Source organism: Pimephales promelas, chromosome 11 (assembly GCF_988280905.1).
Source record: "Pimephales promelas chromosome 11, fPimPro1.hap1.1, whole genome shotgun sequence".
NCBI classification, from domain to species: Eukaryota; Metazoa; Chordata; class Actinopteri; order Cypriniformes; family Leuciscidae; genus Pimephales; species Pimephales promelas.
In genome coordinates this window covers 17345676-17362780 of record NC_142779.1, presented here as the reverse complement: position 1 = coordinate 17362780, position 17105 = coordinate 17345676, and the positions used below count along the sequence as shown (strand labels likewise).

Genomic DNA, 17105 nt, shown 5'->3' with positions numbered 1-17105 from the left:
TTCTAAATAATAGATAAATAATAGTTTCAATTTCTACAGAAGAAGAAGATGAGTAAGATTAAATTAAGATTTTTTTTAATTATTTTTATTTAATTATTTCTTGTTTTGTTTCAATTAAAATATTGTTCATATCTATGTTACATTTCAGTTAAGTAGAGATGTTTTAACAGCTTTGCTTCATTAACATTAAAGAATCATGTGCAAAATATTGAATAAAGCAAAAAAAGAAAGAAAAAAAGAAAGAAAAAAAAAAGAATCATGTGCAAAATAAAATCAGTGGAAAACGGGAAGTTACAATCCTCCTAATTTATCTCTGGCACGAACCATGAACGATGATATATATTACAGTCCTTCTTATTCTTGATAATATATTTTGAAGCTTGAATGCCAAATATGCAGAGACATTCATTACAGGAAGCTCATGTTTTTTTTTCCATGTCGTATTTGCAGTTTCACTGTGAGGCGCATCATTCTGAGGCGCTGATTGGTGGAGCGTTGAGATGGGCAGGTCGGAAACGTCATTTATTAGGGACTCAGAAGAGAAGAGGGTCTTTTTGACAGTACTCGTCTCTTTACACAGCTTAACAACCTGTTCGATCAGAGCACAGTCATCGTGCTTTCTTCAGCTGCTACATTTAGTCTGTCTCTATATCTCAAAATGGCTGCATACAAATTGGTTCTCATTCGCCATGGCGAGAGCTGCTGGAACCAGGAGAATCGCTTCTGCGGCTGGTTCGACGCCGACCTGAGCGAGACAGGGGCTCAGGAGGCAAAGAAAGGCGGTCAAGCTTTAAAAGGTTGGTATTTTTATGATATTTTCCAGCATTGTAAATGAGCGTTGTAAATATGACGTCCTAAGTGTATTTTTTAAAGAACATGTCATGTATATTACGTCTACATTGAGAATAAGTTTACCTGCTTTGTCTTACTAATGTTTGCATTGAGGTTTTTGGATTTTAAACAAAAAAACTCAAACCGGAAAATTCAAATGACTTTCAGAAGACTGACATCCTTGGCGCTACCCCGCCTTTGACGTGACGAGTGTAAGCTCTGAACCAATGACCTGTCAGTTTCCCTATTACTGACGGGTGTGGGGCGGGGCCTACGTGATGCGAACGTGCCGCACAGAACGTGATTTTACACACGAGCTGAATTTCCCAATAAAAAGTGACTTTTTGACGCGATTACTGTTATGCATTGTTTATATAATATAAATAAATTTTAATAAAATTATGATTTTTATCTTTTCATAAAAGTCACATTTTTAAAAATAAATTAATTTGTATTTGTATTGATTACTTCACAATGTATTGATTTCTATTTATTTTAATTCCATCTGCCATTAAGTCTATGCTGCATCACTGTGTCTTTGCAGATGCAGGGTTTGAGTTTGACATTTGTTATACCTCTGTGCTGAAGAGGGCCATCCGGACGTTATGGATCGTTTTGGACAGTATTGATCAGATGTGGCTGCCTGTACACAGGACCTGGCGCCTGAATGAACGTCATTATGGTGGTCTCACTGGGTTAAACAAGGCTGAGACTGCGGCCAAGCATGGTGAAGCCCAGGTTAAGATTTGGAGGCGCTCATTTGACATCCCCCCACCAACAATGGATGCAGATCATGACTTTTACAGCATCATCAGCAAGGTATGACATTTTAATCTCTCAATCTATTTAATCTGATTAATTAATCACAGATTCCATAGATTATAACAGAAACTCGAAACAGTCCTAAATTGTCCTAAATTAACATTATTATGTTAATAATGTTAATAAACAGTTTAGCATCACCCCTCTACCGCCCCTTCTCCACACTTCTAGTTCTAACAACTTGCATGGGTGGAGTACTCTGGGTTCGGGCTAAACTCTGAACTCGGAGTACCACCCGCCCACCCCGAACAGCACGCCAAATATGCATTAAATTTTACCCCCTCTAATTGTATGTAAGTGTGAACTTGTGAACTGCATTCCTGCATCCATTACAACAATCTCAGAATTCATTAATCATCATAACATAAAATATTCCATCTGATTTTATGTGAAAAACTTGGGGGTTTTACGGTTACATGTTGCAGTTTGTTGCAGCATGTTGGCATTACATTTTGAAACTGACGTGCTAGTAGTTAATAAGTGCAAAGGCTCAAAAAACAAAGGTCAAACCTTATTTGTATAGGAAACTCCATTCTATGTCCCAAAACAAACAAGTCAAGAGTTTCTATTAGCTAAAGAGCAGTACTATTGCATTCTTTTTTTTAGGACAGACGTTATGCTGATTTGACCGAGGACCAGCTGCCTTCTTGCGAGAGTCTGAAGGACACTATTGCACGGGCGCTACCTTTCTGGAATGAGGAGATTGTGCCACAAATCAAGGAAGGGAAAAGAGTGTTGATTGCTGCTCATGGAAACAGTTTGAGAGGCATTGTGAAACACTTAGAAGGTAATTGTAGGATCTTTTCAATCCTTTGTTCAGTGTTCTCACCATCATTTAAATTTTCAAAATACCAGGAAAATTAATGTAAATTAAAAGCTTATATATATATATAGTCTGCAAGAAGTTCATAAAATCCATAAAATTACTTTTGCAATTAAAAGCAAAATTGACTCTTTACTTTGTTAGCGCACATTTTGAGTCTTGAGCAAGTTAATCCACAATTTCATTCCCCCATGGAATGACATTCTTTCTCTATATATAATAAAATAAACTGGTAAGATTTTACTTTAGGGTCCAGTTCTCACTATTTACTAGTTGCTTATTAGCATGCATATATATGGGGATCCCTTAATCCTACCAATACCTAAACTTAACAACTACCTTACTAACTATTAGTAAGCAGTTTTTAGGAGTTTGAGGCAAAAGATGTGGACCCTAAACCAAAGTGTGGCTGATAAGTTTACAGGTAGTTTCCAAATACCCCTTTCTCATTAACTTGGTGTACTAAAACAACTAAAGCTGAATATATATATATATATATATATATATATATAAACATAACAAAAAATAAAATGACAACTTTCAAATTAAAATGAAAAAAATAAAAACAAACTCAAAATATTCATAAAAACGATAAAAGTAACTAAATACCAAAACAACACTGACCATAGGCAGGAAAACATCCTATTCTAAACATTTGCAGAAAAACATCTTATTTAAGAAGTTATACATTTAAAAATTAAACCTTCTACTTGAGGACGTTTGAATGCTGTTTTAGAAATAGTTTGTCATAAGCTCTTATGAGAGGTCATTAATAATGACCGACATTTCAGTTTTTCTAGTCTCAATAGTGTTTCCTCACACTCACAGGCATGTCTGAGGAGGCCATCATGGAGCTGAATCTGCCCACAGGCATCCCTATTCTTTATGAGCTGGACAAGAACCTGAAGCCCATCAAGCCCATGCAGTTCCTCGGAGATGAAGAAACTGTTCGCAAAGCCATGGAGGCTGTGGCAGCCCAGGGCAAAGCAAAGAAATAGAGTATTTACTTTAAACTTTTTAAATTATACATCAGCACTGAATTACTTTAAACAAGACTCGCATATTTAACATCAATGAGACAGCTCTATTGGTTAAGTGTCTAAGAGTTTAAATAAATATAGGACCTATTACCATAATGTCATTTTAGAATTTTGCAATAGTTGTATTTATTAGGTAAACATTTTACAAGGACCACACATTTTTGTTTGGATTTATCTGTGTAATTCATTCCATAAATTACTGTATCTCCACTTTATTTTTTTTTTAGAATATGTTTGGTCAAGTGTTCTCAATGCAGCAAGTACATTTCTTTTCACATTAAACCAGTGTTGAGACTGAACCTAATGACTGTTTCGTCTGTCGGCCTGCTTGGTACATGTAAACTTATGCAAGTCATTGTTTATTTGATGGTGGTTTTGCAGCACTGTATGAACCAATAAATGTGAACTTATATTGCAGATTGATTTGTAATGACATAACAAATCATCAGTGTTTCAACAAACTTTGAAAGTTTCAGTTCTATTTTACCTTAAGTTATGTATGCCAAACACAATTTAGACTCCCATAGTCGATGCATTTGGCCTGAAAAGGGTGGGTGTCCATAATAGATAAGTGTTAATGTCCACATGTAACACCTATCAATACAATTTCAATGTCACTTTTTAAATGTCAATGATACAACATGTCTCTTCAGGCCTTGTTCCACATCCTTCAAATATTTGATTTGAAAGACTTCATTCTGCTCCACAAACTTCTCAAACAGATGAAGTCCACCACCTACTCCAAAATAGTGAGACTTAGTTGCCAAATAAACAATTCCATTCTCAGCAAGCAGGCCACAAAACACACTATGAAGAGAAGAGTAGTAGTCTCTGTTGTATATGGTTTCTGATGTGAAGATAATGTCATATTTTGGAGATGAGGGTTTGTTTTGCATAAGTGTGAGAAAAGAGTTCCAGTCGCCCGAGAAGAAACCACAATGATCTAGTAATTTATGTGATGTATTCAGGGCTTTCCTCTTAGATGGTGGACTGCTATTTTTCTCCCCTGTCTCCTCATCATCATCATCATCATCATCATCTTCACAGTTGAGAAACACATTTGGCACTGTTAACTGCTCTATCACTGTGCTGTTATAATCCTGGAAGTCAACTTTGATGGCTCCTCTCTTCAATGCAAGAATACCAAGTAGACCTGCTCCACAGCCCAAGTCTAACACCCTTTTTCCAGTGAAGGTCTCTCCTTCATCATCAATGTACTCAAGAAGATCATACGTGCATTCCCATATCTTAAGTCCACCCTCATACACTCCAGTGATGAGGTCAGAGTTTTGATTCAGTGTTTTGGCCAGTATCTCCTCACTGTCCTCTCGTTCATGAGCGGTCTTCTCAAACACTGATTCATTGAGACAGAGCAGGGGAGGCAGGGCACCTACTGTGATGGTCTCAGGCACCCAGTTCTCAATGTGGGAGAGAGGATCCAACAAAGGTTCGTGCTCAATAGCATTCTTCGTCTTCGTTTGTTCGGTTGCACTGGTGTCCTATAAAAAGATACATTGTGCATATGATCTCGGATGCAATCACTAGTTACTTTTTGACATGTAGCGTGAGTTAAGAGACCTAAGTTACATATGCTTGATTTATTCTTTCACATAACTGAATATAGAGCACAATATGACACATATGCGTTGTATTTCTCAAGCATAATTAAAAGAAACATTATAGTCAGCCGACTAGCATTATTAGCAAACATATAACGTTAGCCGGATTTAACAAGCTAATGATACATTTCCTTACCGAACATTTAAGATCCACATCTTTGCCGTTGCCGTCTTTGTTTTCTTTATCATTTGTTTCTTCTGTTTGTAAAGGTATATCGAAGTTGAAAGTGAATGCCATGTTTTGTACTATTTCTATTCCTGTAGTGAGCACGTGTGGACAGCAGCTACTGTTGTTGCCTGAACGATTTGTTCTTCTTCTTCTTCTTCTTCCTGTTTAATGGCGATTAACTCCAAGGAGCATTATCGCCACCTACTGTGCTGCTAGATGGCAAATTAACCTTGGGTGATGAGTCTGGATTCAAAAAAAAAAAAAAAAAAAAAAAAAAAAAAAAAAAACCTGTCTACCTATATCATCTCAAATACATCAACATTCATTATCATACCTGCAATAGAGGTTTCATTGGGCTTCATCCGGCGCTGCGTGTTCAGCTCCTCCGTCCACACTCATCCCCCATGGCAGGTTCAACATTACACACTTACTATATTCTATATCCCAAACCTGAATCATACATGAATGTAAATAATGCTCTATATATCTGTCTATCCATTAAACCTTTTCCTAGAATATCCTCACTCTTCATTCTTTCCTCTCCATTCTTCAAATGACTGAATAATACATCCCGAAAAATATTATATTTACTACAACTAAATAATACATGACAAACATTTTCAGATACACCACATTCATCACATAATCCAGTCTCATGTAATCCCATAATTGCCAGTGTTGAGTTTAACCCTGTATGTCCCAGTCTTAACCTAGACAGCAAAACCTCTTCTTTCCTATTTCTTCCCTGGCAGTTTACCCTCCCTACTATCTTTGTGATACTATGACACCACCTCCCATTGCTACTACTATCCCATCTAATTTGCCATTTATTTATTAACTTCCTCTTTAAAATTGATTTTGCCTCCTTTTTCCCCATAGGTACTCTAACATCCACCTCTCTCTTTTCTAGCGCTTTTTTTGCTAGTTTATCAGCAACTTCATTACCAGATACCCCAACATGTGCTGGTACCCAACAAAAATACACTACTATTCCAGCCTCTTTCAGTCTGTATAATGATAAATATATTTCCATTATCAAATCTTCTCTGTCTGATCTTGCATGTAATATACTAATTAAAGCTGAAGAAGAATCTGAACATATGACTACTTTATTTGGTCTGACTTGTTCAACCCATTGTAGTCCTATTATTATAGCTGTTAACTCTGCAGTGTACACGGACACCTCATCAGTCAACCTCAAACTAATCTGTTTTTTAAAGTGGGGAATAAACACTCCTACTCCAACCTTTTGACTGATAGGTTCCTTAGAACCATCTGTAAATATTTGTAATACTGTATAAAATGTGTTATTTAAAAAGGCATTAATCTCCTTTCCAATGTACTCTTCTTTGGACTTGTTTAATAAACTCAAAACTACAAGCGGTTCAGGGACTTTCCAAGGTGGAGTATCAGTAAGTGGTATATTGGGACAGAAGATCTTATTGTCCATGCCGCATTCCTTAGCCCATATTTTACTCTTCCATCCAAAACTGTGTCCTTCATCATATGAGTATTCCCAGCACTCCTCCAATACTTTGCGAGTAAGGTGATTATTTGCTGATTGTTGGAGATTTACCCAGTATGTAATTGCCAGTTTTTCCCTTCTAATATCTAGAGGCATCTCTCCCATTTCTACTCCAATTGCATCTACAGGGGATGTTTTAATTGCTCCACAACATAATCTTAATGCTTTAGATTGAATTATATCTAATTTTTTCAGCAATGACTTTGATGCTGAACCATATACAATACATCCATAATCAAAACAAGAACGAATCAATGCTTGATACATGCACAACAATGCACTACGGCTAGCTCCCCACTTGTGACTAGCAACCGTACGCATACAATTTAAGATTTTCTTACATTTTGACTCAATTTTACTTATGTGACACTTCCATGTTAGTTTTTCATCAAACCATAATCCAAGATATTTAAAAACAGGTACTCTTTCCAATGTTTGTTCATATAACTTCAGATTTAATTGTTCATTCCTCTTGTTCTTTGTGAATATCATATATTGTGTTTTAGATACTGAAAACTTTAGACCCCAGTCCAAAGACCATTTTTCCACTTCTTTAATTGACTCCTGTATACCTTTACCCACATTTTTAATATTACGGCCTCTCTTCCATAGTGCTCCGTCATCTGCATACAGAGCTAATCCTATTCCTGGTTTATTCACTTTATCAAAAACATCATTGATCATTAAATTAAACAATAATGGACTAATTGCACTACCCTGTGGAGTTCCATTTAGAATATTATAAGGAGCTGATAATTCTTCCCCAATTTTCACCTGAAAGGTGCGTTCAAATAAAAATTCTAAAACCCAATTATAAAATTTTCCACCTATTCCAATTTTATTCAGTTTAATTAGCAAACCTTCCCTCCACAAAGTGTCATAAGCCTTTTCTATATCAAAGAAGACTGCAATCATGTACTCTTTCATTATAAAAGCTTTTTTAATTTCATTTTCAAACAATACTAAAGCATCTGCTGTAGACCTGCTTTTCCTAAAACCACTTTGAAATTTTGACAACAGTTCTCTTTTCTCTAAAATATAATTCATTCGTTTTACAATCATTTTTTCCATTACTTTACATAGCGTAGAAGTAAGAGCGATAGGTCTATAATTACCAGATTTTGTTATATCTTTCCCAGGCTTAGCAAAAGGAAGCACAATTGCCGTTTTCCATTGCTTAGGAAGGATACCCTCATTCCATATATAATTATATAAATCCAGTAATACTTCTAATGCTTTTGGTGATAATTTCTTTAAAATTTGATAGCTTATCAAATCTTTTCCTGGTGTGGTACTCTTTGAATTATTAATTGCTGTTTTTAATTCAAAATAACTAAACTCATCATCCAAAATATTATTGAACTCTTGTTTTTTCTTGCAAACATCTCCATAGACATTCTTAATTTGCTGACGTCTTGTTAAAAATGTATCATCTAAATTATCAATGCTATGAGCTTTAGCAAATGTTTGAGCCAATAAAGTAGCCTTATCTTTATCTGTGATAGCTACCTTCCCATTTTCCTCCAGGACAGGTATTTTTTTAAAACTATCAATTCCATTCATCTTTTTAATCATACGCCAGACTGCATTTATTTGAGTTTCTCTCCCAATCGTGTCACAAAAGTTTTGCCATGCTGACCTTTTGTACTTTTAATAATCTTTTTAACATAAGCCCTTTTTCTTTGATAATCTATGACTGCTTCTGGTGTGAGTGTTCTTTTTAAAAACTGAAATGCTTTATTCCTTTCTCTGATTGCTGCCGAGCACTCCTCTGACCACCATGGCACATTCTTTCTTGTTTTTATACCACTTGATAGAGGGATAGACTGAGAAGTTGCAAAATAAATGGCATTCACTACTTTGTTATATCTGTCATCAACACTACCCTCTATTGAGAGATCTTTGAACTGTTCTTCACATAACATTTGGAATTTTTCCCAATCTGCTTTCTTATATATCCATCTTACACCATAATTACCTTTTTGTAGTTGAATCTTATTTTGAATTACACATGTCACTGGAAAATGATCACTTCCTATATTATCTTTAGATACAGACCATTCACATTTGTCAGCTAATGATGCTGAAACTAATGTGATATCCAGACATGACATTCTACCTCTTGCTATGTCTATTCTTGTTGGATTGCCATCATTTAAACATACTAAGGAGTTATCTTCCATGAACTCTTCTATTATTTCTCCATTTTTATCTGTACTCCTGCTACCCCATATACAATTGTGAGCATTAAAATCACCACATATAATAATTTTGTTTGCCTTTTCACCCGTGATCATTTTCAGGATATCCATTGTTAGTTCGGAACATGGATTATAAAAATTTACCACTCTAATTACCCCCTGTGTACCCATTATCTCTATACATATACACTCCGTATTTCCCTCATTACTTCTTTGTCTATATATTACATTTTCTTTTATGAATGTTGCACACCCCCCACCTCTACCATTAATCCTGTCCTTCCTTATTACCTCATAGCCATTCATCCTAAAGTCCAATGATTTACATAACCATGTTTCTTGTATACAAATGATATCAGGAGATTTATTCATATCTGCAATATACTTTTTAAACTCCTGACCATTAGCGATTAGGCTTCTGGCATTCCAATGAAGCAATAGGAAAGACATGATAATGTTATACATCATTACATTGAGATGCTTCATAATTTGTTGTTATTCCACCTTCTGTTCTCCCTTCTTTAGACTGTAGAATCTTGTGAACTTGTTCTGCTGATATACCAATGCAATTCAAAAACTTGTTTGCACAGTCTACCACAATTTTTATTTTATCAGATCTTCGTCCTACCTGCCCAGTTCCATTCACCACTGCACAGATAAAAGCTACAAAATCAGTTTTGTTCATGCTAATGTCATCATTTGAGTCATTCTTTATCAAGTTCAACCGATCCATTGATTTATCAATCTGAGAGGTTTGTTCCAATCCGGCATGTTTTCTTGTATCGCTTACATGTTTCACTCTACGAGCTGCTTCTGTTACATTCTGGGTGGATTTTACCTTTTGTATTACACGAGCCTGTTGTTGTACTGGACATCCTGCATATGCAGCGCTGTGTTCTCCACCACAGTTGCAACACTTGATCTCGGCTCCTTCCTGGCACTTCCCATACTCATGCTCCCCTCCACATTTCGCACAACGCATTTTCCCTTTGCAAACATTAGCAGTATGACCTATGCGCTGACATTTATAACAACGCAAGGGAGGAGGTACATACTCCCGTACCACATAACTGATGAAACCTAGTTTTACCTTGACTGGTAAAATGCTGTCTTCAAAGTGTAACAGCACAGAAAGACTATCACACTTTACATTATCTTTCCATGTCGTCAATCTTCTTGCTAAAGCAACTTTGCCTCCAATCAGGTTTTCTTTTACTTCTTCCATAGTTACATTTAAAGGAACTGCTGAAATAACACCACGTTTCTTAACATCTATTCCAGCACAGGTTATTTTACCACCAGCTAGTGTTTTCAGTTTTAGAATCTTTGCTTTCTGATTTTCATCCTTACACTTAATCAAGACTCTTCCATTACTCATACATGTTGCTCCTTTCACTGATCCCACTTCTTTTTCTATCGCTTTTGATAGTTTAACAGGATGCATGTATTGCTCTGCTTGTTTGACAAATGTGATCATAACTTTTATTTCCTTTTCCTCATTGTTTCTCATCAACCTTTGCCCTGAATCCCTGATTTTACTTGTGAATTCAAACTCATCACCCATGTTACTTCCTTTTTTCCTTTTATTATATCGTACTTCTTGGAAGTCCATATCTTGATTGTCATCATCGGATGAATCATCCATTATATCCACCTACTTCAACTCAAGAATCGTTCCTGATTTGTCCTTTTTGAATCTTGTCCTGATTCTGTTCAGTTAATTTGTCCTGACGTTCCTTCCACCGCTGCCAGCCTCGACGTCCAAAAACCACCGTCCGTTGCCGGACTCCAAGCCCACCGAACGATTTGTTCATTTGAGTCGGATCTTTTCAATGAATTGGTTGAACCGGTTCAGAAAATTGTTCGAATTTTACAAAAATACGTTTTCAGTCAACAGACGTAAATTAATTTTAGTAATGTAAATGCAAATTATGACTTTGTTGTAAAATTGTGACTTTGCCTGTACATGTCTTTATTGGAAAGTTATAGCACTACGACGGGGTTTTGGGGTCAGTTACGTTTAGACGTAAAAGAATCACTGAACTATTTCTTGAACCGTTTTTTGAACCAAAACGTTCGAAAGAACCGATTCGCTCAAATGACTTGTACAAAATTCAAACTACAATTCCCACAGTTATCTGCAACAGTTTGCCGGGGATTACATAAAATCGAACATAACTACGTTTTTTGTTTTTCATGAAATGCCACACTATATAATGTAATTTTGATTATCAATAATATAAAATATATCATAAAAGTTCCCATATAATATTTCCGCTTTCCGCACCTTAAACCCCATTTCCCAGAATTCCCAGCGTGACATCCCTGCGCGTCAGACAGACAGACAGCAGATGAAATCAAAGGGGTAGAAACTGCTTCTTCCATTTATTTGACTCCATCTGTCCCTAATAAAAATATCTTTCAGCGGTATCATGAGTTGAGTCCACCTCAGTTTTAGTAGAAGGTCTTGGCCAGGTAAGAGAACCGACCGCATGCATTTCTGTCAAGTAGTGATCTGTGATGTTAGCTCTTGCTGTTTGATTCTGTGAGCTCGAGGTACTAAACAACATCACTAGTAACCTTTCTCTTATCACTGATGCGCAGTATATGTTGTATGTATAATTTTACCCACAGTTTTGACGCTGTGATTTGATCAATTTACTAATTTACCAATATGTATTTTTGTCTTAATGATAATTTTAATAGCACAGACTCTGTGAGATTATAGTCTTATTATGACATGGGGGATGGTGTATGAGGTTGCCCATTTCTACAATAATCTGACAGTATTGTCCACTGTACCATCTCTTTATGCTTATGTTTATATTTGTCTCTATTATAAGTTAACATTACATATAGGCGGTGTTCCCTCCCACATGTTGTGCTCGGAATGTAGACTTTCCAGATCAGTATCTCACAATTGAATTTTACAATGTCTAAGTCTAACATTTAGTTTATTTTTTTAATTTTTGGTAATGTCTATTATATATATATATATATATATATATATATATATATATATATATATATATATATATATATATATATATATATATATATATATATATTTACTTAATGTGCCTTAGGTCTTATGTCTTCTGCCTTACAAGCCTCTGTTATCATCCCAGGTCCCTTATACATTTTAATCTCAAATTTACCTCCAGACTCTTTATGAGACGGTTTTGAAAGCCGTCTAGTAAGATTTATAGTCAGATTACAACTACAAATCCAAGTAAAGACGCATTAGTAACTAGCCTAACCATGTTTTTTTGTAAACCCAAGTAAACTTAAAATGGGCTGGGCTTTTTACATGCACTGTTATCAGTGCGATTGTGCCAAGTAAACAGTAAACACTTGACTAAAGGCTTTATACATCTTTTTTATTATTGTATTCTGTCAGCTAATCCATGTGTATCAGAAAACTAATGCATGCTTGCATTATTGGTTTGGATCAGTCCACAACAACTGCTTAGGTGGATACTTCGTTAATCTAATTGGCTTACAAGTTCAGCTCAGGGGGAAGTGTCAGTGAGAAAACTGCAGGACATAGTCAGAGGAACGCGCTTGTGTCGATATTCAGGAAGCTGGAACAAGTAAAGAAAAGATAACATGTTGTCTTTCCAGGGGCTGAACATGCGTCCCTGCTCTACAGTCACGCACCTGCTGCTGAGATGCATGCGCGGGTGTTGCAGGCACAATCGCATGCCCAGAAGACTGAGGCAACCTCTGAGCTACATCAAACTGATCTTCAAATCTCTTTATTTTAACTCGCTCACTAACTCTGAGGTGGTGCTTGACTCCATCCTTGAACCAGTGTTTTGGATGGTGGAGGTTGTCACACGCTGGTTTGGAATGGTAAATCTGTCTTTTCTCATAACTATCATCATGTTTTTTTCTTAAGATGTCTTTGCGTTTCTCACACAGCATTCGCTTTTTCCTTTCTCTTTAGGTTTTTGTATTTTTAGTAGTCGCTCTTACCAGTTCTGTGATTTTCATCGCTTATTACTGCCTTCTACCTCTGGTCCTGCAAACGTACTCTCCTGGCTGGATAATGTGGCACATTTGTTACGGGCATTGGATCATAGTCATGATAGCCTTCCATTACTACAAGGCCACAAGCACTCCCCCTGGATACCCTCCAAAGGTTCAGCACCCTTAGACATCCCACAATCCAGAGAGCTGATGTGTGTTTTCAAAGTCATTCATGACCTAACAACTGTTGTATTTCTTTATGTTGTTTTAATTTTTTTCAGATGAAAACTGACGTCCCGTTTGTGTCGGTCTGTAAAAAGTGTATCATTCCTAAACCGGCGCGAAGTCATCACTGTGGCATCTGTAAAACGTAAGAGTAAGAACAGTCTTATAAAATCTAATTGGTGACTCAATATCAGCTGTATTTTATACTGTTATTGAAAGAAAGTAACATAAACATTTCTCTATCTTTCTCTTCAGCTGTATTCTAAAAATGGATCATCATTGCCGTATCCTTTTTAAATCACCATATTGTTGGCATTTTGAAAATATGTCTTGCTTTGTTTTACACAGTTTTACACAGTTCAACATTCAGGGATTGTTCACCCAATGAACAGATGGCGTCCCATGTTTTTACAAACCTGTATATGGACAAGTTGTGTGGGCTACTTTTTATACTTTTAGATGGCTTTTACTGGAATTTATTATAATTTTATGGAAAAGAATGACCAGATCCATTTTAACAAAAACTTTATAGCTTTAAAGATAGACATGCTGCGAGCTACGAGATGTCATATATGATGAAATATGCTCTTGTTGAAGCCATTTTGTGCATTATTTCAACTTATTTTTTCAAAATAATGAAATTTAACGATTTCTGGTGAAAAATGACATTACCCAAGATTCCACCGAGGATTGAAGTTCTTCCCTTATTAAAGACGTTAAGTTCACATTCTTGTGCCTTTTGTCTTTTAGTCCTATTTTCAAATACTTTTTTGCTTCACTCAAATTTTGTAATATTATGATTTTCTTAAAAGCTGGTTGCTTTTTTTTTAATGAAGACTTTTTAAAAATCCCTATGGAAAAAATACTTCTGGAACCAAAGCTGCTGAAAAAGTGAGGGCAATGTTGCTCTCTATTTCCAGTTTTACATTTCACAAAAGAAAGAAGTAAGATTTAGAATGTTCTTAATTGACAATGACAATCTGGATTTGGATATAATTTAAATCTAAATTTGAAATTGTGTCCGTTATTCATTTAGGTTTTTCACTTCTGTGTAGTTGGTTCCTTAATTCTATATGTTCAGCTTGGCTTAACAACTGTGTTGGTCATTACAATCATCGTTACTTCTTCTCCTTTTGTCTCTTTCTGACCATGGGCTGCATGTACTGTAGCATCAGCGGTCGGAATCTCTTTATCGATGCGTACAATGCCATAGATGTAAGACTTTGTTTTTTTTAATACATTTGTTGCTTTTTCCCTCCACTTATTCATATGAATATGGTGTTTTGTGTCAATTGTAAGATGGTGTTTAAATTCTCTCTTTCTGAATGGTTATGTCTCTCCTTTTCTCTTTCTGTTCTCAAAGTCTGGGGTTGTGGGCATGTCTTAACTGCCAGTTGTCTCTGCTATTCTTTAGCATTTCAGGCACATGGAAGCGGAGAAACAGGGTGTTCCGGTGACAGGGATTGGGTTGCTCATAGGCATTGTGCCGTCAGAAGGCGTGGCTGGGAAGTTAGTTCAGGTGCTTCAAGTCATTGTTCCTGCTGTCAGCTTGGCTTTAGAATTAGAATTTGTCCTTTTCTCTATCACGTCTCATTATTTAACACTCTTAAAACAAACAACATGCTATAAAACACCAACAAATTATTTCTGACCTTCCTGATCCCAATTCTAACAGTAAACATTTAAATTGGTATTACTTACTGACTTTGCTTTTGTCACAATTGGATGAGGGAGGACTTACATGTGAACTTAAGACTCTTTAATCTCTGGTTGGTAAGATCTGGTGCACAGTGCCCTATATTTTTCATTCGGGACAATGAATCAAGAAAGTGTACAGTTCTCAGATTTATGTTTATAAGAAGATATTGTGCCTACACTTGAGACACTTAAAAATGCATGAATTTCTTTCCATCATTTGACAAAATATAAAAAGAATGCCATTTTCATGTCATCACATAAAAGTATTTTCCCCAAATCTTTGAACGTGAGTTTGTGTGTGTGTATATATATATATATATATATATATATATATATGCACAAATAATTCGTTGCTTTAATATAAATATTTATATAATATTTTAAAAAGTTTGAGTATTTGTATCTATAGTATATTGAATTTTTGCATTCGTTTTTATTAATATAATAGTGTATTATTTTGAATAATATAAAATATTTTTCTCTTCTGATGCTTTACGGGATACAGGAGGTTTCGCAACCTCCATACACCAACAAGGACAGGATGTTTCACAAGAGTATTATCTACATGTGGGTCCTCACAAGGTACGTCATTCCGAAAGGCTATTCTTTTACAGCGGCCCCAATACTGGTTTTATTATTTCTATAGACTCACATCTTTTGTTATGTTTGTTGGTTTTTCCATCAGCACAGTGTCAGTCGCCCTGGGAGCTCTCACACTGTGGCATGCTATACTCATCACCCGTGGAGAAACCAGCATTGAACGCCATATAAACAGCAAAGAGACCAATCGTTTGGCCAAACGTGGGAAGGTAAGGGTGACTTCAGTCCATTCAGAATCAAAGTCTTGACTATTCTGTCTGTTTAAACAAGTCCCATGTTGATTGGGATTTAATTTTTCTTATTTGGGATCTCTTATAATTACATCAAATGCTTTTTAAACTTTTTTTAAAGGTCTATCGGAATCCCTTCAGTTACGGTAAACTAAACAACTGGAAGGTGTTCTTTGGTGTAGAAAAGAGAAGGTGAAATTACACATTTTACTTGCTTTTCATGGTAGTCTGCAGTCTGTTAAGCTATGGTTTAATGCAAATTATTTTAATTTTCTCCACAGTCATTGGCTGACACGTATTTTCCTCCCCTCTGGACACACTCCATATGGTGATGGACTGACATGGGACATTTACCCTCTTAAAAAAGACATGATGCCAGTCTGAGACAATAAAGACTTGACTGTCTTATTAGTTGACAATGACCAGCGTGCTCATCAGGGTGAGTCTCACCCGCTGTGCCAAAGCTGAATGCATATCCATGGCCCTGCGAACACAGGAGTCTCCAGAGCCCAGATTTACACACTGATCTCACTGGATGACTTTTGCTCTTTCTGGCCAAACGAAAGGGCTGTCTTCCAAAATTACAATGCATTTGGATGGTTTCTATCAATATTTTGTAATGAAAGCATGGCAGTTGTCTGTGATATCTATGGAAGATAGGTTTGTTGCCATGAGATTCTTAATGTATGATTGTGTAAAAATTGTTTTAACACATTATTTATGTCACTCACAGTATCAATATTTAAATTCCAAACCACATCTTTAAAAAAAAACGTGCGTAGGATTTTATTAAATGTAAAATAAATGTTTTTTCACTGAATTTTTTGTTGAATTTTATTTACAGTTTCATCACCTTACAATTGCTTTTATCCTTTCTTTTCTTTTTAACGCATCACTATGCATTCTAAATTACTGCCTTTAGGTGGCAGTGTACTATCATTTAGTATTTCAGAATCTTACTAACTACTATCAGAGTTGGAATATTGCAATATTTAACTTCACGTTTGGAAAGATTAATGTGTATTTAAAATTGGTAATTTATGTAGAAGAAATGTGAAATTATTTTTGAATTTGGAGCTTTCTAGACTGAGAAAAGGCAGAAAATGTACTTTTGGCTTGGATGAAAGACAGGATGAGGCTTGGGCCGCGAGAGGAGGCACCAGTCTCGTATCATGGAGGAGCGGGGATTTTCTTAGCAATGTTAAAACACAATTGATGTATTAAAATTTACTAGATTCAAATTTATCAAAATCGGAATGAATTCAGTTAGATTGAAACAAATTTAAAGGTGCGCATGTAAACAATGAAGGGTGAAAATAAACCAAAATTAAATTAATTAAAAGGAAACGA

General features: G+C 35.8%; 3 protein-coding genes across 5 annotated transcripts; 2 read left to right on the top strand and 1 right to left on the bottom strand.

Moving 5' to 3' along the window:
* The first annotated feature begins 449 nt into the window (after positions 1–449).
* Positions 450–3815, top strand: pgam1a (phosphoglycerate mutase 1a). Its single transcript, XM_039672448.2, has 4 exons — positions 450–797; positions 1376–1650; positions 2260–2440; positions 3305–3815. The coding sequence occupies exons 1-4, from the start codon at positions 659–661 to the stop codon at positions 3472–3474; spliced, it is 765 nt and encodes a 254-aa protein (XP_039528382.1). The 5' UTR covers positions 450–658; the 3' UTR covers positions 3475–3815.
* Positions 3626–5459, bottom strand: mettl18 (methyltransferase 18, RPL3 N3-histidine). Its single transcript, XM_039672447.2, has 2 exons — positions 5272–5459; positions 3626–5015 (listed from the first exon to the last, which is right to left on the bottom strand). Exons 1-2 carry the CDS (start codon positions 5371–5373, stop codon positions 4131–4133), a joined length of 987 nt encoding a protein of 328 aa, XP_039528381.2. The 5' UTR covers positions 5374–5459; the 3' UTR covers positions 3626–4130.
* zdhhc16a (zDHHC palmitoyltransferase 16a) lies at positions 4823–16575 on the top strand. 3 transcript variants are annotated; one of them, XM_039672787.2, is made up of 12 exons: positions 4832–4963; positions 11337–11505; positions 12655–12885; positions 12980–13174; positions 13284–13372; positions 13483–13511; positions 14309–14442; positions 14642–14746; positions 15431–15507; positions 15611–15734; positions 15877–15947; positions 16037–16575. In XM_039672787.2, exons 3-12 carry the CDS (start codon positions 12664–12666, stop codon positions 16137–16139), a joined length of 1149 nt encoding a protein of 382 aa, XP_039528721.1. In that variant the 5' UTR covers positions 4832–4963; positions 11337–11505; positions 12655–12663; the 3' UTR covers positions 16140–16575. The 3 variants fall into 3 exon arrangements, with proteins under 3 accessions (XP_088973251.1, XP_039528721.1, XP_039528720.1); XM_089117125.1 differs by lacking the exon at positions 11337–11505 and having other exon boundaries at positions 4823–4963; XM_039672786.2 differs by lacking the exons at positions 4832–4963; positions 11337–11505 and having other exon boundaries at positions 12625–12885.
* The last annotated feature ends 530 nt before the right edge of the window (positions 16576–17105 follow it).